At 48.0% G+C, this 16,740-nt stretch overlaps 1 protein-coding gene across 1 annotated transcript; it reads right to left on the bottom strand.

Annotated features, from left to right (window-relative positions):
* Nucleotides 1-5,170: 5,170 nt before the first annotated feature.
* On the bottom strand, nucleotides 5,171-16,077 carry CCDC198 (coiled-coil domain containing 198). Its single transcript, XM_032691128.1, has 6 exons — nucleotides 15,753-16,077; nucleotides 12,382-12,458; nucleotides 9,442-9,528; nucleotides 8,319-8,417; nucleotides 7,770-7,935; nucleotides 5,171-5,717 (listed from the first exon to the last, which is right to left on the bottom strand). Exons 1-6 carry the CDS (start codon nucleotides 15,967-15,969, stop codon nucleotides 5,473-5,475), a joined length of 891 nt encoding a protein of 296 aa, XP_032547019.1. The 5' UTR covers nucleotides 15,970-16,077; the 3' UTR covers nucleotides 5,171-5,472.
* Between the last annotated feature and the right edge of the window lie 663 nt (nucleotides 16,078-16,740).

Genomic DNA, 16,740 nt, shown 5'->3' with positions numbered 1-16,740 from the left:
TTTTTTCAAGAGGAGCACTGAAAAAAAAGATCAGCTCCAACAAGTCTCAAAGGGATCTTTGTGTGGCAAAACTTGTATTTTTAGGTCAGCCTGGCTAAACTGAAGGAGGGAGGGCTGCATGTTAAACAACTGCCTGGATTTTAAGCTCAGAACCAAGTCCTGAGCCACGCTGGTTGCCTTTGGGTGCTGTTTGGGGCTGGGATTAAGTGGTCACAGGTAAGAGGCAACTTGTTGGTCCTCAGTATTTAATTGGAAGTGTGTTTCTGCAAGGGGTGACTGCAAAACTGGTGCCTTCTTGCTCCTCTTTTCTCCCGGAGCAGTTGTCCATCGTTGCTGGCCGGAGACACGGGCACGTGTGCTCGTCTCCCCCACGGAGCAGTGAGTTCACCCCTCCACTCTGAGCAGTGAGTTAACACTGTTGGCTCTGTGCCCTGCTTAAGCCCTCGAAACAGGATTGAAATGAAGCTTAAGCCATGAGCAGGGTCCTGCAAGGACCTCCTGGCCTCTGAGCAGAAGCCCTCAGCAGAGCTAGGATGGTCCCTTGGGTAAGGGCGAAAGACAGGCAGGGAATTTAGGTGGAGAGAAAGGGGGAAAAATGGATGAATTGGGGCAAGATAGAAGAGAAGGGAAGCAAAGCTTTGTTTTGCAAGCAGGATGCATGATTTCTCCCATGCTCCTGCTCTGTGGAATGAGGAAAGAGGTGCTGAAACAAAGAGAGAATTATAGCAAGGACCAACTGATCAAGTATTGGACCGGAGGGAATTGAATGAAGCTATGTCAGGGAAGGTTTAAGTTGTATATTAGGAAAAGATTTTTTTATCCAGAGAGTGGTTGAGCACTGAACAGGCTCTCCAGGGCAGTGGTCACGGCCCCAAACCTGACAGAGCTCAAGGAGTGTTTGGACAACGCTCTCAGGCACAGGGTGGGATTGTTGGGTTTGCCTGTGCAGGGCCAGGAGTTGGACTTTGGTGATCCTTGTGGGTCCCTTCCAACTCAGGATATTCTATGATTCCATGAAATAGGTGATGCTCTCCTGTCAGTTTGCCAAGTGCCACATTCACTCCTGGTTTCATTTTCACGTCCCACCCAGCCCATCCTGGATGCACCATCAGCCAGAGCCAGCGCATGACTGAGCCTTCCTGCAGGAATTCACTGGATGAGCCGTTCCCAAACGTGTCAGTAGGTGGCAAAAAGCTACAACCCTTTTGCTAAGCAAAAAATAAATATTTTTTCCTACCTCTGCAAGAACAGGAGGGATCTGTGGGCAGCTCTGTGGCATTGGCAGAGATGGATGTTCTCTCCGGGACAGAGACAACACCAGCACGGCTGGGAAGGAGGGGCATCCCCGAATCCAATATCGGGGGCAGGTAAAGAGGCTCAGAGAGAAACAGGAGCTGCCTCCTTCCTCTTAATTCATCTGGTGACCTTTTTGCCACCTCTTGACCTTGCTCAGGAATTATTTAAAGAAAGCTGGAAGCTGTAAGAACATTGGAAAACAACAGGTTTAGGGCTGTGCTATCACAGAGCAGTCTGAGGATACCGGTGAGACAAACCAAAACGTGCCATGCTTGGTATTTTTCAAGCTGCTGATAAGACTTTAATCTTCCTGTACAGCCTGAAAGGGAGCTGCTGGAGTCGGTGTTCTCGGGTGCTTTTCTCTGCAGCTTTGTGTAAGCAGATTGAGGCAATCCCAGCGGCCTGTCACACACCTTCCCCTGAGGCAGGGCAGATAAAGGGTTTAATAAGGTTACTGGATACACCCTAGTGGCTTAGATGGTGGGGTTTTTCTCTGCTTTTAAATGTGTGTGTGTGTGTGTGTGTGCTGGGAAAGGAGGATGTTATGTGATGCTGAAGACTCGAATTCCTGAGGAAGTCAAATACTCTGAGCACCAGGTGGGATAGAGCACCAGGAAGGTTAGAAAATCCCATTAATCCAGACTAGTCAATGAGATCCAGTTACAGCACGGCTTTGTTCAGCTTTGTTTACCTAACACCTCACTAAGTGTAATTAAATAACATTTTTTTTTTTTGCTCAGGAACAGTAACAGAGATATTGCAGCAGCCCTGGTTGCTTTTTAAAATACAGAAGGAGGATTCATTGGCATTTCCTCTCATGAATTGTACATTTAATTGCTAATGATTTTGCCAGGCTGGTGCTGACTTCAGGCTGAGTATTATCATTTTGATTTAACACTTCAGCAGAACCGGTTCAGCTAATCCTGAGCTGGAGGAACTTGGTTTGCTCTGGTCGTGTTTACAGCAATGAAAACGTCCTAGAACCATTTCCCTGAGAAGATCAGATGTCCTTGTGCTGTGGGGCAGGGATCTATCTGACCTACATCTCCCCTTTCTTCTGGGCTGTGCCATTTGCTGATGCCCATATCCACATCATTAACTGCATAAAATCTCCATTCTTTGTCATTTTGGTGAAAACTGATCATGTGAATTTTCTGAAGGTGCTGAATCCGGGCTGAGCAGCTTCTGCCTCAGCACAGCTCCTCCGTGTGGACACATTTAACCTGCAGGAGGGGTCCAGCCTTGCCTAAAGGCTTTGAGTGGTGTGAGATAGCAACCAAAACACCTCTTTCAGCCAGTAGGTAACTCACCCCATCCCAGGATAGACAGGGAGAAATGTATCCCCTGGAGATACCCATTACTCCTCCTGCCAGCTCTAACAGCACAGTGACTGGTTTATATCAACATCACAGCCCTGAGGTAGCCAGAATTAGGTCAGACAGACCTCACTCTACTTCCCTGCTCTGAAACCTTCCCTCTTGGCTCTTCCTCCTCTGCCTGCACATTGCTCCCCACCACCAAAATCAAGCCCTGTGCAGGTTTCCTCATTGTTATCCTTTAAAACTCATCCCACAGGCATTCCTGCAGCCAGGATACAGCAGTGCTCCAGTCTCTCCCTCCCCAGGGAGGCACATGGGGGTCAAGGTGAGTGGCTCTGCTAAAACACAGACTGGTTTCTGTGGTGTGTGACTGGGACTGAAGCTGTGTGTGCCCAGAAATGGTGAGGGGCAACTTTCCTCCTCTCTAAAGCTGATTAACATCACTCAGCCCTCCAATGATGAGCTAATATCCAGCATTTGGGATTGGGAACTATTCAGAGGAAAACAGCCCTGTGAAGTCTTCCTTGATGAGTTGCAGAACACCAATTGTGTAAGGCTGGGGGTTGTTTTAATCTTCTGTAATTTGTGGAAAAATCCAAGTTTCATACTTAGTAACAAAGCAAACATTTTCATTTCCAGCATCTGGAAGGATGTTAGAAAACATGGGAAGAGGATGAGTTGCACTCTGCCTCTCTACAGGTTGTGATGAATTAATACAGTCAAGAACAGCACAGCCAAACAATTTTGAGCACCAGAAGTACTTCATAGAATCATGGAATGGTTTGGGTTGGAAGGGACTTTAAAGACCATCTCATTCCACCCCCTGCCATGGGCAGGGACACCTTCCACTAGACCAGGTTGCTCCAAGCCCCATCCAACCTGGACTTGAGCACTTCCAGGGATGGGGCGGCCACAGCTCCTCTGGGCAACCTGTGCCAGGGCCTCACCACCCTCACAGTCAGGAATTTTTTCCCAATATCCCATCTAACCCTGCCCTCTGGCAGTGTGAAGCCATTCCCCTGTAATGGAAGCGGGTTTGCTGATTTTACTGCCTCTGTAAGAGCAAATTTTACCCATTGTAGATTGATAAATTAATGCTCAGAGTCTCCTCTTTGCACAGTCTGGGACATGGATCGACTGGTCCACAGGCACTTCTCCGTGGGCAGCACTCTTCCCCAAGGCTGGCAACATGATTATTGGAAAACTAATCAGCTCTATCTGAGATAAATTGCATTTCCACCAATTATAGCTTAATTGTTGACAGATGGGAACACAGAAGGGAGATGTGTCACATCATTAAGAGAACAGGTGTATAGACAAGTGCCAGATTAATTGTTCCAGCCCATTAAATCATTGACCTTTTCAGCACATCCTCAACGTCGAACTCAAAGTTCTCACGATATTTCCAGCTCACACACGATGACTGCGTCTATCAGCAAAATTCTCAGGGCATTTTTAAAACACACAGGCTCCAGACATGGACTCATTAGCCATGAGTAGCTCTTCTTCCTATTTAAAATAATTCCTCTTCCTCCTCCTTCCCTGTGTTGGGATTTGTTTTTCTTGCTTTTTTCAGCAGAATCCCGCACGCTGCGTGGGATTTTTCCAAAGAGAAGGTTTTCCCATGAAGCTGTAGACATCTTGCCAGTGGCCACACATTCTGGGATGTCAAAAGGAGGTGAAATCACAATAGAGCAGCTCAATGCTGGGCTGGAGTCTCCAGCTTTGGTTTGTGGCTTTGGCTGTGATTTCCAGCTCCTGCTCTGCCTGGGATTTTCCATAAAGCTAAATACTGCTGAAACTGAGTCAGCCACGGGTGTCTCATTCCCTTAAATAAGTGTAAAAATGTGTCTCCTGCTCTTTTCCTGGCTGTGTAAGCCAGGAAGCTGAGGATGCAAAGCAGACACACCACAACAGCTTTGTGGGAGGTAGCACAGGTTTGGGACAGCGATGCAGGGTAAGCTTTATCTGTCCCAATCTGTCCAAGCCCTGCTTGTCCTGGATAATTGAGAACTGACTCCAGATCTAGTTATTCTGGGTGTCCTGGCTTGAAAAATGAAAGGATAAGATTGGATGGACCTACAGGGACAACCAGATAGGAGACAGGAGAACTGGGGGAAGTTTCCTCTCAGATAACAAATTGTTTTATAAGGAAAAGCAGATAATTTAATTAAAAATACTGTTTATGTGAGATGGAAACTGCAAGAACCTCTTTGACAGAAAAGAAGTGAACCAAAACTGGATTTTTCACAATAGTACAAAACTGGAGGTTGATACTGAAGAAAGTACAGGTATTTCTTTGTCTGGTACAGAAGAGGAGAGGAAAACAAAAAAGTCAACAAAAAGGAATCTTAGAAATGCCAAAATATTTATTTTAAAGACTTCCTGAGTAAATCGTTTTAACTTGCTTTTTGAACTGGGTTTTGTGGTTTAGAAAAAGCTCAACCCAACTTAAACAGAAAGAAACTGAGTGACCCAAAAGCAAGTGAAACATTTAATTTCAGTTGGAATTTAATATTTAGGGTTAACCCAGAATTTTTTTTCCAGGTTCTGCCTTTTTTTTTTTTTTTTTACCATTCTCCTCCTCCTCTACCCCCAGTTCATTGCTGTTCTGTCCAAGGCATTTTCCCCCAGATATTTTGGTGCAGCCACACAACCCAGACAGTAATTATTTGCTCCACATCAGTGACCTCCTCATTTCCAGCTGTCCTTTCCCCTGGCTCGTGCTCCAAGAAGTGCCACTTACAGCCAGCACTGTGTCTCCACCCTCAGTCCATCCATCGGGGGGGGGAATTCCAATCCCACCAGAGATGGGACTTATTTCTTCACCACATCCCTCTCACCCCAAGCTGCGCCACTAGAAATCCCTGTCAAAGAAGTCATCAAAGAGGGAAACTCTCTCCGTCTTGGTCCTCACAAGTGCAGGTTTGCGGTGAATCTTCTCTTCCCTTTCCCACTCCTCAGACCCCGTGCTGGAGGTGTCCCAGAACAGATCCCTTGTCCGTGGCTCCCTGTAGAACCACAGGTCGACCTTCCCTCTTCTGCCTGGAGACAGTTCAGCTCCATCACGTTGTCTGGAGAGTCCTTCACCCCACATGTTTCCTTGGGGAGAGAAAAAAATCAAATATCATGTGTTTGCTGAGCTGTGTCCTCAGGCACCTGGAGTTTAGCTGGAAATGTCTGTGGGCTGCTGGAGGCACGTAAAGAAGATCCTGAGAGATACCCTGTAAGACCAGACCCCCTGCTCAGGGCTGGGCAGGGCGAGGTAGAATTCGCTCAGGATTATATTTGGTGAGGTTATAGTCTGACAGGAGGCAATATGGCTTTATCCCTAAGGAGAAGAGAGCTGAGGTGAAGAAACACAAGGGAATATGAAGCCAAGCCTGTTCCCCTTTCTCCTGGTGAAAGTTCACCTCCAGACAAGTTTTTCACTGATTTAAGCACTTTTACCCTCGGTGGTACATTTCCAGCCTGTGCCAAGGGCTGTCATGTGGAAGCAAAGCAGAACAGGGCTTGTGTCTAGATGTCAGTCTGAAGTGGTGGACGGGATTCACTTCACTTTCCCTTTCCTAAGGGACAGTGGGAAGCAGTTTCTGTATAAAAAAGAAGCCCTAAATAGTGATTAACCTGAGTGACTGTAACATTTACCCCATGGTCATCTGAGGATGGCAGGAGTCCAGTGTTCCCAAGGGTGCTCTGACACAGAAGACACCCCAAAATATCTGGGAATCATAGAATTTGCTGTGTTGGAAGGGGCCCATGAGGATCATCAAGTTCAACTCCTGGCCTCACACAGGAAAACACCAAAAATCCCGTTGTGTGCCTGAGAGTGTTGCCCAAATGCTCCTTGAGCACTGTCAGCTTTGGAGCTGTGACCACTTCCTTGGGGAGCCTGTTCCAGTGCCCAGCTACCCTCTGGGTGAAAAACCTCTCTTGATATCCAACCTAAACGTGCCCTGACACAGCTCCAGCCCTTCCCTCAGGTCCTGTGACTGGCCACAGAGAGCAGAGATGTTGCTGCCCCTCAGCTTCTCCTTGTGAGGAAGCTGCAGGCTGCTGTGAGGTCTCCCCTCAGTCCTTCAGGCATGCCGAGGGGGAGAGACAAGGCTGACTGCTCTCCCTATAAACAATCTCACAGGGTCCCTGAAAACAACTGGTGACCTCAAATCATCCAGGTTTCCCCTTTGCTGCAAGGGAGTATCACAATTCCTTTCTCCAGAGCAGAAAGCCCTGAGCTGTACCCAACCTGGTGCAGCAGACAAGCTCTTCTGAAGACCGCCCTGCTTGACCCCAGATGAAGATACGAGCTGAGTGTTTGCACCATGTGCCCTGATATATTTTGCCAGGGCACCACACAGCTGTGCACCCAGCACTGACCTCAGCTGCCAGTGGTTCAGCCCTGTGATCCCTCCAGGAATGAGGGGCTGTCACTGGGGCAGGGTGGGGCTGGGGCTTGGCTGCAGCTCCCCAGAGTCACTCACATCTCAAAGGAGAGTTGGCAGGGCATGTTTTAATCAGCGACTTCCAACCCTGCCAGAGTGACCACTGTGACATTGTCACAGGCCACGTCCACCTGTGCACACCCCAGGCTGGAGCAGGAGGTGTCCTATGCTGGGGGCAGATGACAGGGGGCCAAAACCGGTGTAAGGGTTGTTTTCCAACTGTTTCCCATTTTATTTCTGTGTATGTTCACCCATCCAGCATCCTGGGATGCTTTTTCCTGAGGGATGTCCTGACTCTCTAAGGATATTGGACCCCAGGGACATGCTCTATTCTCACACTCAGTTTGCTGTACAGGGGGCATATGGGACAAGTAAGACTCTCCTGACAGTGGGAACCTGCTCCTGCAGGGGCCTGGCCCTAAGGACTTTGGGTTTATACCTCTCTGCCTTGTCCATGGCTTTTAATCCACATCCACTTGGGTCTGTTTGGATGCTGTCAGAGAAACAGCCCACAGCCCTGTGACCTCTCCGAGGCATCCCAATGCTTTGTCTTAAAAACACATCTCCCAGCCTTCCTCCCCCAGCCCTTTGAACCTGCATCTTGTCACTGCAGGAGATGGAGCAATGGAAGCATCTTCCGTAGGGAAACCTCTTTGATGACATGTAAGAGGCTGGTGAGTTTTACAGCTCCTTGGAAAATTATTCTACTCACCATCGTCGTCTTCATGAAAACGCTGATTGTGCTCAGCAGGGACGAGGCCTCGGCTTTCGTTGCTGTTGCTTCTCTGGAGAGTGTCAAGGATGTCCATCGGGCTGAATTCCTTGATTTTTTGTTTACTGGCTTTTGCCTCCCTGTGGAGATTTCGCTTCAGCTCCGCCTGGGTTTGCAAACGAGTCATAAACACAAACATCAGAGGAGTTAAGACGTTTTAACATCTTAACATGGCACAGCACTGGGGGGTTGGCCCTGGGAATGACTGCACAGTCGAGGAGTTTAACCTGAGCAAATGGTATTTGCCAAACTGGGCACGTGACACAACATGACCAGGACAGAGATTTTTGGTTTCTCCAGGAGTCATGGCAAAGCATTGGAAAAATTGGAGGTAATTACTGATCACAGGGGCCCTGAGGATGCTTTCCACCTCTCCTCTGCCTAAGACACTGGGAAAGCCTCATTTCACCTTCCCAGCAAGAGGCTTTAGGTCTCCTGGTCCTTGGGAGAGACAGCCCCATCCCCTCCCCAAATCCATCTCGGCATTACCTCTCGTCGCTTGCGGGTCAAGTCCAGCATCTGAAGCTTGTGTAAGTGCTGTCTCCTGCCAGGGAGGTGACTCAGGCTTTGCCCCCTCTTCTCCAGCACCTATCATGTATTTAAAGATGTAAATAAATACACCTGCACTTTCTGAAAGAGGAAGGAAGAGCCACCAGCTCACAAACCCCTCGGGCGCTCCTGGATAAACGATCTCTCTGCGTAGCCAGAAATTCAGAAATTGCAGAAATTCATCCCAGATTTCCACTGCACTTGCAGTTTATCTCACAACTCTGGGGCATGAGGGAAAAAACTTCATTAAAACAATGCATAAGTGCTTCTGCCCCCTGAGGTGTTACCTTGCTTGAGTCAGTTCTCCAAAATAATCTCATGATCCAAAGGGAAGAACCACTTTTGCATTTTTGGGGTTGCAGGGGGGGGTTACAGTACACAGCACTTGCAGTCTTAAAATCATGGACTTATGGAGTTGTTAAGGTTGGAAAAGGTCTGTAAAATAATTGAGTCCAGCCATTAACCCCACACTTCCAAACCCAGCACTAAACCACGTCCTTCTGTGCCGTATCCACACGTTTTTTGAACACTTTCAGGGATGGTGACTCCACCACTTCCCTGGGCAGCCTGTTCTAATGCCTGACAATCCTTTCAGTGAAGGAATTTTCCCTAAGATCTAACATAAACCTCCCCTGGCACAATTTGAGACCATTTCCTCTCATCCTGTCACTTATTACCTGGGAGCAGAGCCTGATTCCCACCTGGCTCCACCCTCCTTCCAGGGAATTGTACAGAACAATAAGGTCTCTCCCTTCTCCCCACCGACTGCAGGGTGTTCAAGTTACCCAGACACTAAAAAAGGTAGTCCTCACATTTTTAGCCTCAAAAATATTTAAGATCCTGTCTCAGCAGGTCCACCTCATCCAGGGAACTGTCATGCTGGAAATTCAGAAACTTTCCCCTTATTTTGGATCCTTTCACCCACACACTGGTGTTTCAGCCAGAGACAGGAGCACAAACAGTGTAAAACACCAACTTCTGCCCTTTGGGGTGCCCAAACTATACAGGAAATGATCCTGCAGCCAGGAATGGCCTGTGCATGGGCACAAACTCACATGCTTACCTTTGGTTTTGGGCTTGCAGCCACTCCTCGGTGACTCCAGGGCTTCACAGGAGTGATTGTTTGCAGAGGGACGGCGGGTTCAAGCCTCTACAAGTCCAATATTTATAATATTTAGCATTGCTCATTCCACAGAATCATGAAACCTGATATGAAACTACCCTGACATTTTGCCAGCTCCAATTCTGGCCTGGCTGCTTGGGATACAGGAAGGAGTTTGGCATCTCAGGGAGGTGAACATTTCCTTTGGCACTTCAGGAGAGGACAAAACTCTCCTGGAAGTCTCTTACATCACAGTCAAAGCAGCAAAAGCCCAGTCTGACATTAGTTTCATCCCTGTGGGTGTTTCTCTTCGAGCCTCAACATCACTGAAGGCTCTATCCAAGACCAAAGTGAAGACAACCCACAGCTCACACTGTTCATGGCAGAGCTGGAGCATGGAGAGGTGCCATATTTTAATCTAAAATATCCTATCAGGTCATCCAATGGCAGATCCCAACTGTATGAGAGCCAGAGCATCGTTCCCACTGTCTAATCAGTCTTTTTCATGTTGGCCTAAGTAAGATCTTTCTTTGCAGAACTGTGCATGGTACAATATGCCTTTCCTATTGGGGGTGGAAGTGGGCAGAGACTTGCTCTACAGGCTGCTCTGAGCATGGATTTTTATCTTGAGGAGCTAAGATACCTTTTTAAATAATTTCAAACTATGAGATGTTACTGAGTCTTTTCATGTCATGGTATTCATAGAATCATCAGGATAAGAAAGAACCTTTAAGATCATCAAGTCCAACCATTAACCCAGCACTGCCAGGTCCATCACTAAACCATATCCCTAAGTGCCACAACTACACACTTTTTGAACACTTCCAGGGATGTTGATTTCACTCTTTCTAGTGTCCCCTTCTAGAATGGGAGCTCAGGATAGCTTCCATAAAAATTAAGGGGGGCATAATCAAAGACTTTGACAGTAAGACCTGGCTTACAGTTTATTTGGGACATCATTAACTCCTTGATTATGAATTAGTGTCCAATAAATGGGGACATGTCTCTGAGTGTCTGCACTGAACTGCTGCCAAAGCCTGAACTGTAATTTTGAAGCATCCTCTAAATCCGTGCAAAACTCAGGAGAAAAAAGTCGGCAATGTCACATAAAGGGGGAACTCGTCAGGCCCTAAGTTCAAATGTCTCTTAGCACCAAAAACCCCACAAAACTGAACATGAAGCTTAACAAACGGCACTAGATGGCAGCATGTGACACCACAAACTGCAGTCCGAGCTGTGCATCGCTCCTGGATGCCGCCAAGGATCTGTCAGTGTGGGGTGGATGAAGGCAAATAATCTTCTACATCCAACCCATGTCCCTGCTGCTGGTGGGGAAGCCAAGCTCCAGGCTTTTGGATAAAGCTGTGTCCCTGGTTGGAAAATTGACTCTTTTCTTTAGTTTTTGTGAACCTCATTGGCTTTTTTTCTAGAAATACTCTCTGACTGAAATCCTCTAAAAGTCCTTGACGAGGCCACACCATCCTGCTCTGCTGCCTTTGAAGATATTCCCACAGGAAAAAAGGATTTTGCTGGTGCTGTGCACACTCCCTAAGAGCAATGGCACAAGCACAGGGTAGGACTCACAGTGTCTTTGTCCTGCAACGAGTATTAACAGTGTTTTAATTATGCTTAAGTACAGCCATGATGGAAATAAGATCAGTGACTAAAAATTCCATGCTGGTAAGAGATTCCTAAAGGAGGCTGTGATTCTGCACAACAGTTCTCAGGGTGTAGCTGGGCTCACTTTAGGTGCTGCTGTCACGTCCTCCCACCAAATCCAGGGATAACTTATTCAACAGCTGGTACCACCTCTGATCTCTGAAGCCACCAGTGTCAGCCAGAGCCACGACCTTGAGTGGAGGGGGTTTAACTGACCCTGCCTGGTGGCTCTTCTGTTCTTTACTATATTAAAAAGACTTTATTCAAAGCAAGGAAGGCTCAAGCAAAGCACCCCTCCTCCAGCAGGTTTGCTGTTCATAGAACCATGAAGTTCTTAAAAGCTTTGGTTTGAAAGGGACCCTAAAGACCATCTAGTTCCAACACCCTGCCATGGGCAGGGACACATTCTACTAGACCAGGTTGCTCCAAGCAGGTTCAGGTTAGATTTTAAGAAGAAATTCTTGCCTGTGAGGGTAGTGAGGCCCTGGCACAGGTTGTCCAGAGAAGCCATCAATACCCCATCCCTGGAAGTGTTCAAGGCCAGGTTGGATGGGGCTTGGAGCAACTTGGAATAGTGGGAGGTGTCTCTGCCCATACCTGAACACAGGATTTGAGCTGCAGCCTAACCAGTGCCAAGTACAGGGACAGACAGAAATTAAGATAGAAATAAAGATAGAAAGATATTTCTGAGCTTTAGTTGTGTAGTGGTAACCCTTGTGTGGAGGAAAAACCTGATTGCCAGGTAAGGTAGGGTCATGGGCTTCTGGCCTTGGGGAGGAATGAATCTGGGAAGTGCAGGATGGGGAAATTGAGGGGAGTATGTGCAGGGACAGAGCAGTCATAGCAGTTCTTGAAACCTAAAACAATTCCTCTTTCAGCATCCCTTACTGCAAAGCATGTCTGTCTGCTTTACCTGACTCTTGGCTCCTAAGATGGTGCCAGACCTTTTACGGGATACTTGGGCTGAAGAGCCAAAACCAGCCCCACACAATGCAATTTGGATCCCTTCTGCAAAGGGCTCTGTGTTGACCACATTTGCCCACTGGGAGCACCAGGATTCGGCTTCAGGTACCTGAACACCCCAAAGGAAAGTGGGACATCACAGCAGAGGTGATCTCATGTGTACTTGATGGGTGTCTCCACAGCACATAAAGCTCATCTAGGGATGCCCATGTCCCCAGAAAGCCCACATCGAGGGGTCAATCAGAGCAGCTCCTGAGGAGCTTCTCAAACTCGCCTTACTTGAGGTCTTCGAGGCGGGTGCTGCTTAATGATGCTGGTTCCTTCCTTTTCGGGCATGGTGTTGAAAGAGAGGGGCCCTTCAAGATAAAAGAAATGGATGAAGTTACTTTTGGGTGGTCATCAGCTGCTTAGATGTACTCAGCAATAGCTTTCTGCCCTTTTTTTTGGCTGGCATGTCCCACTAAATTCTCTCTCTGCTCACTGCATTAACACATGGAGTATTCTATTAGCTGAAGAAATAAAGTGGATGCACCTGTGCCTGTGATTTTGGACTAATATCTGCCATGTACCTCTCCAACTTCCCTCTACAACCTCTCATGCATCCTGTATGTGATCAGAGCCATCCTTATGTCTCCTGGGCTCCTTGGGGCCTCTCCCAGCCCCTGGGTCCCCTGTGTGATTGAGGGTTCTCTGCTCCTCCTATGGCTCGTGACCATCAGCTGGCCAAGAAACCCCTGAGCTCTGCTGCTTCCTCGCTGCTTGCCCTGTAAAAATTGGGCACAGGCAGCAGTTTTGGGGTTTTTTTCTTGCTGCTCAGCCCCTGAGATTTATTACTACTATTTTTTGGTGGGATTGAGAAATACCTCTGATGATTTACTGACTGTGGCAGAGCTGGGCTACAGCAGCCAGTGATGCAGGAGTTAGAGGGCTGTGGTCAGACAAGTCTTATGATCACAGACCCTGGAAATCAGCCCAGAATAATGTGTTACACACCACTGATCCCCTGTTAGTTATTAAAGTAGCGCTTTCACTGAGGCCTGGACGTGATCCTGGCTTGGGCCTGTTCTGCCCTGGTGCTCCCAGGTGGACACCACCGCCTCTTTTGTTCTTTTCTTGTGCAAATAAACACTTGATTGTGCAGTAAGTATTTCTTTTACGAAACAGTTTATCTGTTTATCCCACCTGTTCTCCCCCAGAAACCTCTTTTGAAGTGTTTAAATTCCATTCTATACGAAGAGTTGAGAAAGGTGTTGCTGAACAGCATCTGCTTCCACGTGGTGGGAGCCCCAAGGTGGCCACAGGGGAAAAGAGTTGGGGGTGCAGTGCAGGAATTACATTATAGATAATGCCAAATTTAACAGTTATATTTAACAAGAAAAATAATACTTTGGAGGTCAGCTTATGGGGGACATTTATGAGCCTCATGGAAGATCACCAGGTTGGGCTCTTGGAGAAGAGAGAGAAGATGATCATAGAATCACAGAATGGTTTGGGTTGGAAGGGACCTTAAAGACCACCCAGTTCCAACCCCCTGTCATGGGCAGGGACACCTTCCACCAGACCAGGTTGCTCCAAGCCCTGTCCAACCTGGCCTTGAACACTTCCAGGGATGGGACAGCCACAGCTTCTCTGGGCAACCTGTGCCAGGGCCTCACCAGCCTCACAGCCAGGAATTTCTTACTGTGAGGGTGTTAAGGTATGGGAGGATATAGTGACTCTATCAGATAAATGTTTTCTGGGCTCTGCAGAGCCCTGACAATGATTAACCACAGGGTGAAGCTGCAGCTGCTCCACACAGGCAGGAATGGGAGTAGGAAGTGAAAATTTCCAGCACAGGAGGCTCCTCTGGACACAAACTTCAGCTGTTGGTGGAACACTCACTGAAAGAGCAGCCTGACAGGGCAAAAGGGGGTTAATGAGTCATTTCCTCTGTCTGCAGGGCAAATGAGCACATAGGGTATTTCTAAGGGGGAAATCTAAGGAAAATTTTAAAGGAGGCTGCTCACGGTGCTCAGAAATTGGATATGGCACAGGGAAGGGATTGGGACTTGGGAGAAGCTTATTGTGGTAAAGGTTACAGCTTTGGGGAAATTATTTCTCCCTTATGAGGCTATGGTGTCTTTGTCTTTGGGGTTTTTTTTAATTATTCCCTCCCATCCTACCTGTGCATGTGTCTTTTAGGAGACTTATCCCTATCCTCTACAGATACAGAACTTGGGGCCAAGGGCCGTTGTCCTTCAACTTGCTCAGTCCTGGGGCAGGGAACAGCACCAAGCCCTAGCTGAAGGCATCCTTGTGACTCCTGTTTTTCAACCTTGCACTTTAGCAGCAGCAGGTTCTCCCCTCTGGGGGAATCTGGATTTAACACAAGCCAAGCTGAACCCTCACAAACCAAATAAAATCTATTATCTTGGAATTCTCTTTGCTTATTTAGAAAGAAGCTTGTGCTAATACATCGCTCAAGTCCTCCTGAGCATACAGTTCTTATTTCTGAAAACAAAAAGTAATGGAAAATGGCATCTGTTGGGTGTTGGGGGGGGGGAGAGTTGGAGATTTTTGTAAAATGCGCATTTTTAACAAGCACTTGTTAAATGCCCAGTGATGATAGTTTTCCAGAATAGGAATATTTTAATTGCTCTTGCTGTCATGAATTACTTGAAACCTGCTGTTGTACAGCCAGATCTGATCTGTATTCTCCCCAAGACCTCAGTTCTGGGAATGTCATTGCTGTCATGCCAGAGATTTATTTGCTTTCGCAGTTTCCTGATGCTTCTTGATGAACAACCCTGAAGGAAATATCCAGTCCCTTGTGAGGCAGCAGTTCTTAAGGCCACTCAAAGTGTGTCAGGAATTGATTTTTGGGAATGGAAAAGCAGGGAGGAGGATGCCAGGGCTGCAGATCCTCCTTCCTCTGCATCGCCCTTCCTCAAACTCAGCTGGTTTTTGTGGAATTTTCTCACTACACTCACCTAAAACAGCTGTGGGAAGTGTTTGTCACCACCCAGATCATCCTAGAGAGCTACACACCCACTCCTAGATGGATGCAAACCTCCCCCCTTACCTCCAGGAATGGTTTGGGTACAGAGGGAGTTTAAAGGCTTCATGGTGTTCTTTGTAGGAAAACACAGCACCCACACTGTCTGCCTTCCTCTGCTCCTGGCTTGGGAAATCAGCCCCATACAGGACAGGGCTGGCATTTATTTTAATGCCATTTTACCTGCTGAGCACACAGTCCAGAATCTCGTTCTAATTAGGTTAATGCTAATAGTATGTCCAGCAGTGGCAGGTGAGCAGGGAGGTGTATGATGGGAGTTACAGGGTAGCCAGACAAGGGCTTGCTTGGACACAGCTGAGTGTCATTATGTGCCAGGTCCATGCCGGGGAGCTGGGCTGTTCCTTGCCATATGACTGGCGGGAGCAAGGAGCCTGGGATCTGGGCTCTGGTGAGTGAGACACTTACCAAAACATGCCATGAAGTGGAGGGGAGGTGGGAGGAGGGGGAATGAGTTTTTGAAAAGCTAAAATGTCCTGGAAATGCAGATGCAGAACAGCCTGTGCACACCCCTACACCCACCCCACACTGCAGTGGGCAAACCCACAGCCCCAGCTGGTGCCACTAGTTCACGATATTCCAGCCACGACCTCCTTACCTGAAGAGGCTCTCCCGTACCAGGTCTCCCGGAGAGGTGGAAGTTCCAGGTGGAAGATGGGTTTTCCCCACTTTTCCATGTCTGATGGGTGCAGGTTGGGCTGTCCTGGTACACTGGGGAGCCGGTGCAGGGCAGAGAGAGAAGGCAGGTCCTCTGTGGAGCGCATCGGTGCCACCTTGGTCACCTTGGGATGCGCCTTGGAAGAGCTCAGGCCCATTTTGCAGGGGGGCTTTGAAAGGGAGGGAAAACTCCTTTATGCACCGTCCTCCCTGAACATGGAGGGATCTTTGTGAGTGACTGTAGAGCCTGGGCAACTCCCTGCTGGCTCCACACATCCTTCCCAGCTGGGTTAAACATTGACCTGTCCCCAGGCATTCCCCTGCAGAGATGAGAGGAGCCTGCTGCTGACACAGAAGGAGAACTCAGTCCAGGGAGCCAACACTAAGCCCTGGGAAAGCTTTGTTTTTACCTACAAGTGATCTTTAACCAGGGCCATTGTCTGACTGAAGGTATTTCTACAAGCAGCTCTTTTGCTAAATCTCCAGGTCTTGGAAGGAAATTCAATCCTTGGACCACCAGAAGGGTTAAAGCATCTCCCACCCTGCAGGGGAGAAGTAGTCTTCCTGCATGGGAACAGGGGCTGGCCCAGGAGCATCCTCCACTCTTGCTCCTGCTGGCTGGGGATACTGCTGGAAAAAATGAATCTTTAGCACAAACCCACCTGGGAACACTGGCAAAAGTAATTCATATTCTGTAGTTCATAGAATCATAGAATCCTAGAATGGCATGGTTTGGAAGGGACCTTAAAGTTCATCCAGTTCCAACTCCTGCCATGGGCTGGGACACCTTCCACTATCCCAAGTTGCTCCAAGCCCCGTCCAACCTGGCCTTGAACAATTCCAGGGATGGAGCAGCCACAGCTCCTCTGGGCAACCTGTGCCAGGGCCTCACCACCCTCACAGCCAAGAATTTCTTCCTACACTGAGAG

Source organism: Chiroxiphia lanceolata, chromosome 6 (genome assembly GCF_009829145.1).
Source record: "Chiroxiphia lanceolata isolate bChiLan1 chromosome 6, bChiLan1.pri, whole genome shotgun sequence".
Classification (NCBI taxonomy): domain Eukaryota; kingdom Metazoa; phylum Chordata; class Aves; order Passeriformes; family Pipridae; genus Chiroxiphia; species Chiroxiphia lanceolata.
The sequence above is the reverse complement of the archived record's forward strand: the minus strand, read 5'-3'. Positions and strand labels throughout refer to the sequence as shown.

Excerpts from the sequence above, each read along its gene's own strand:
- CCDC198 (XM_032691128.1), bottom strand. The coding sequence starts at position 15,969 with ATGGGCCTGAGCTCTTCCAAGGCGCATCCCAAGGTGACCAAGGTGGCA. Across the intron at positions 7,936-8,318 it reads TGACCCGCAAGCGACGAGAG|GCGGAGCTGAAGCGAAATCT; the intron begins GTAATGCCGAGA and ends TTGCAAACCCAG. Across the intron at positions 5,718-7,769 it reads TTTTCATGAAGACGACGATG|GAAACATGTGGGGTGAAGGA; the intron begins GTGAGTAGAATA and ends TCTCTCCCCAAG.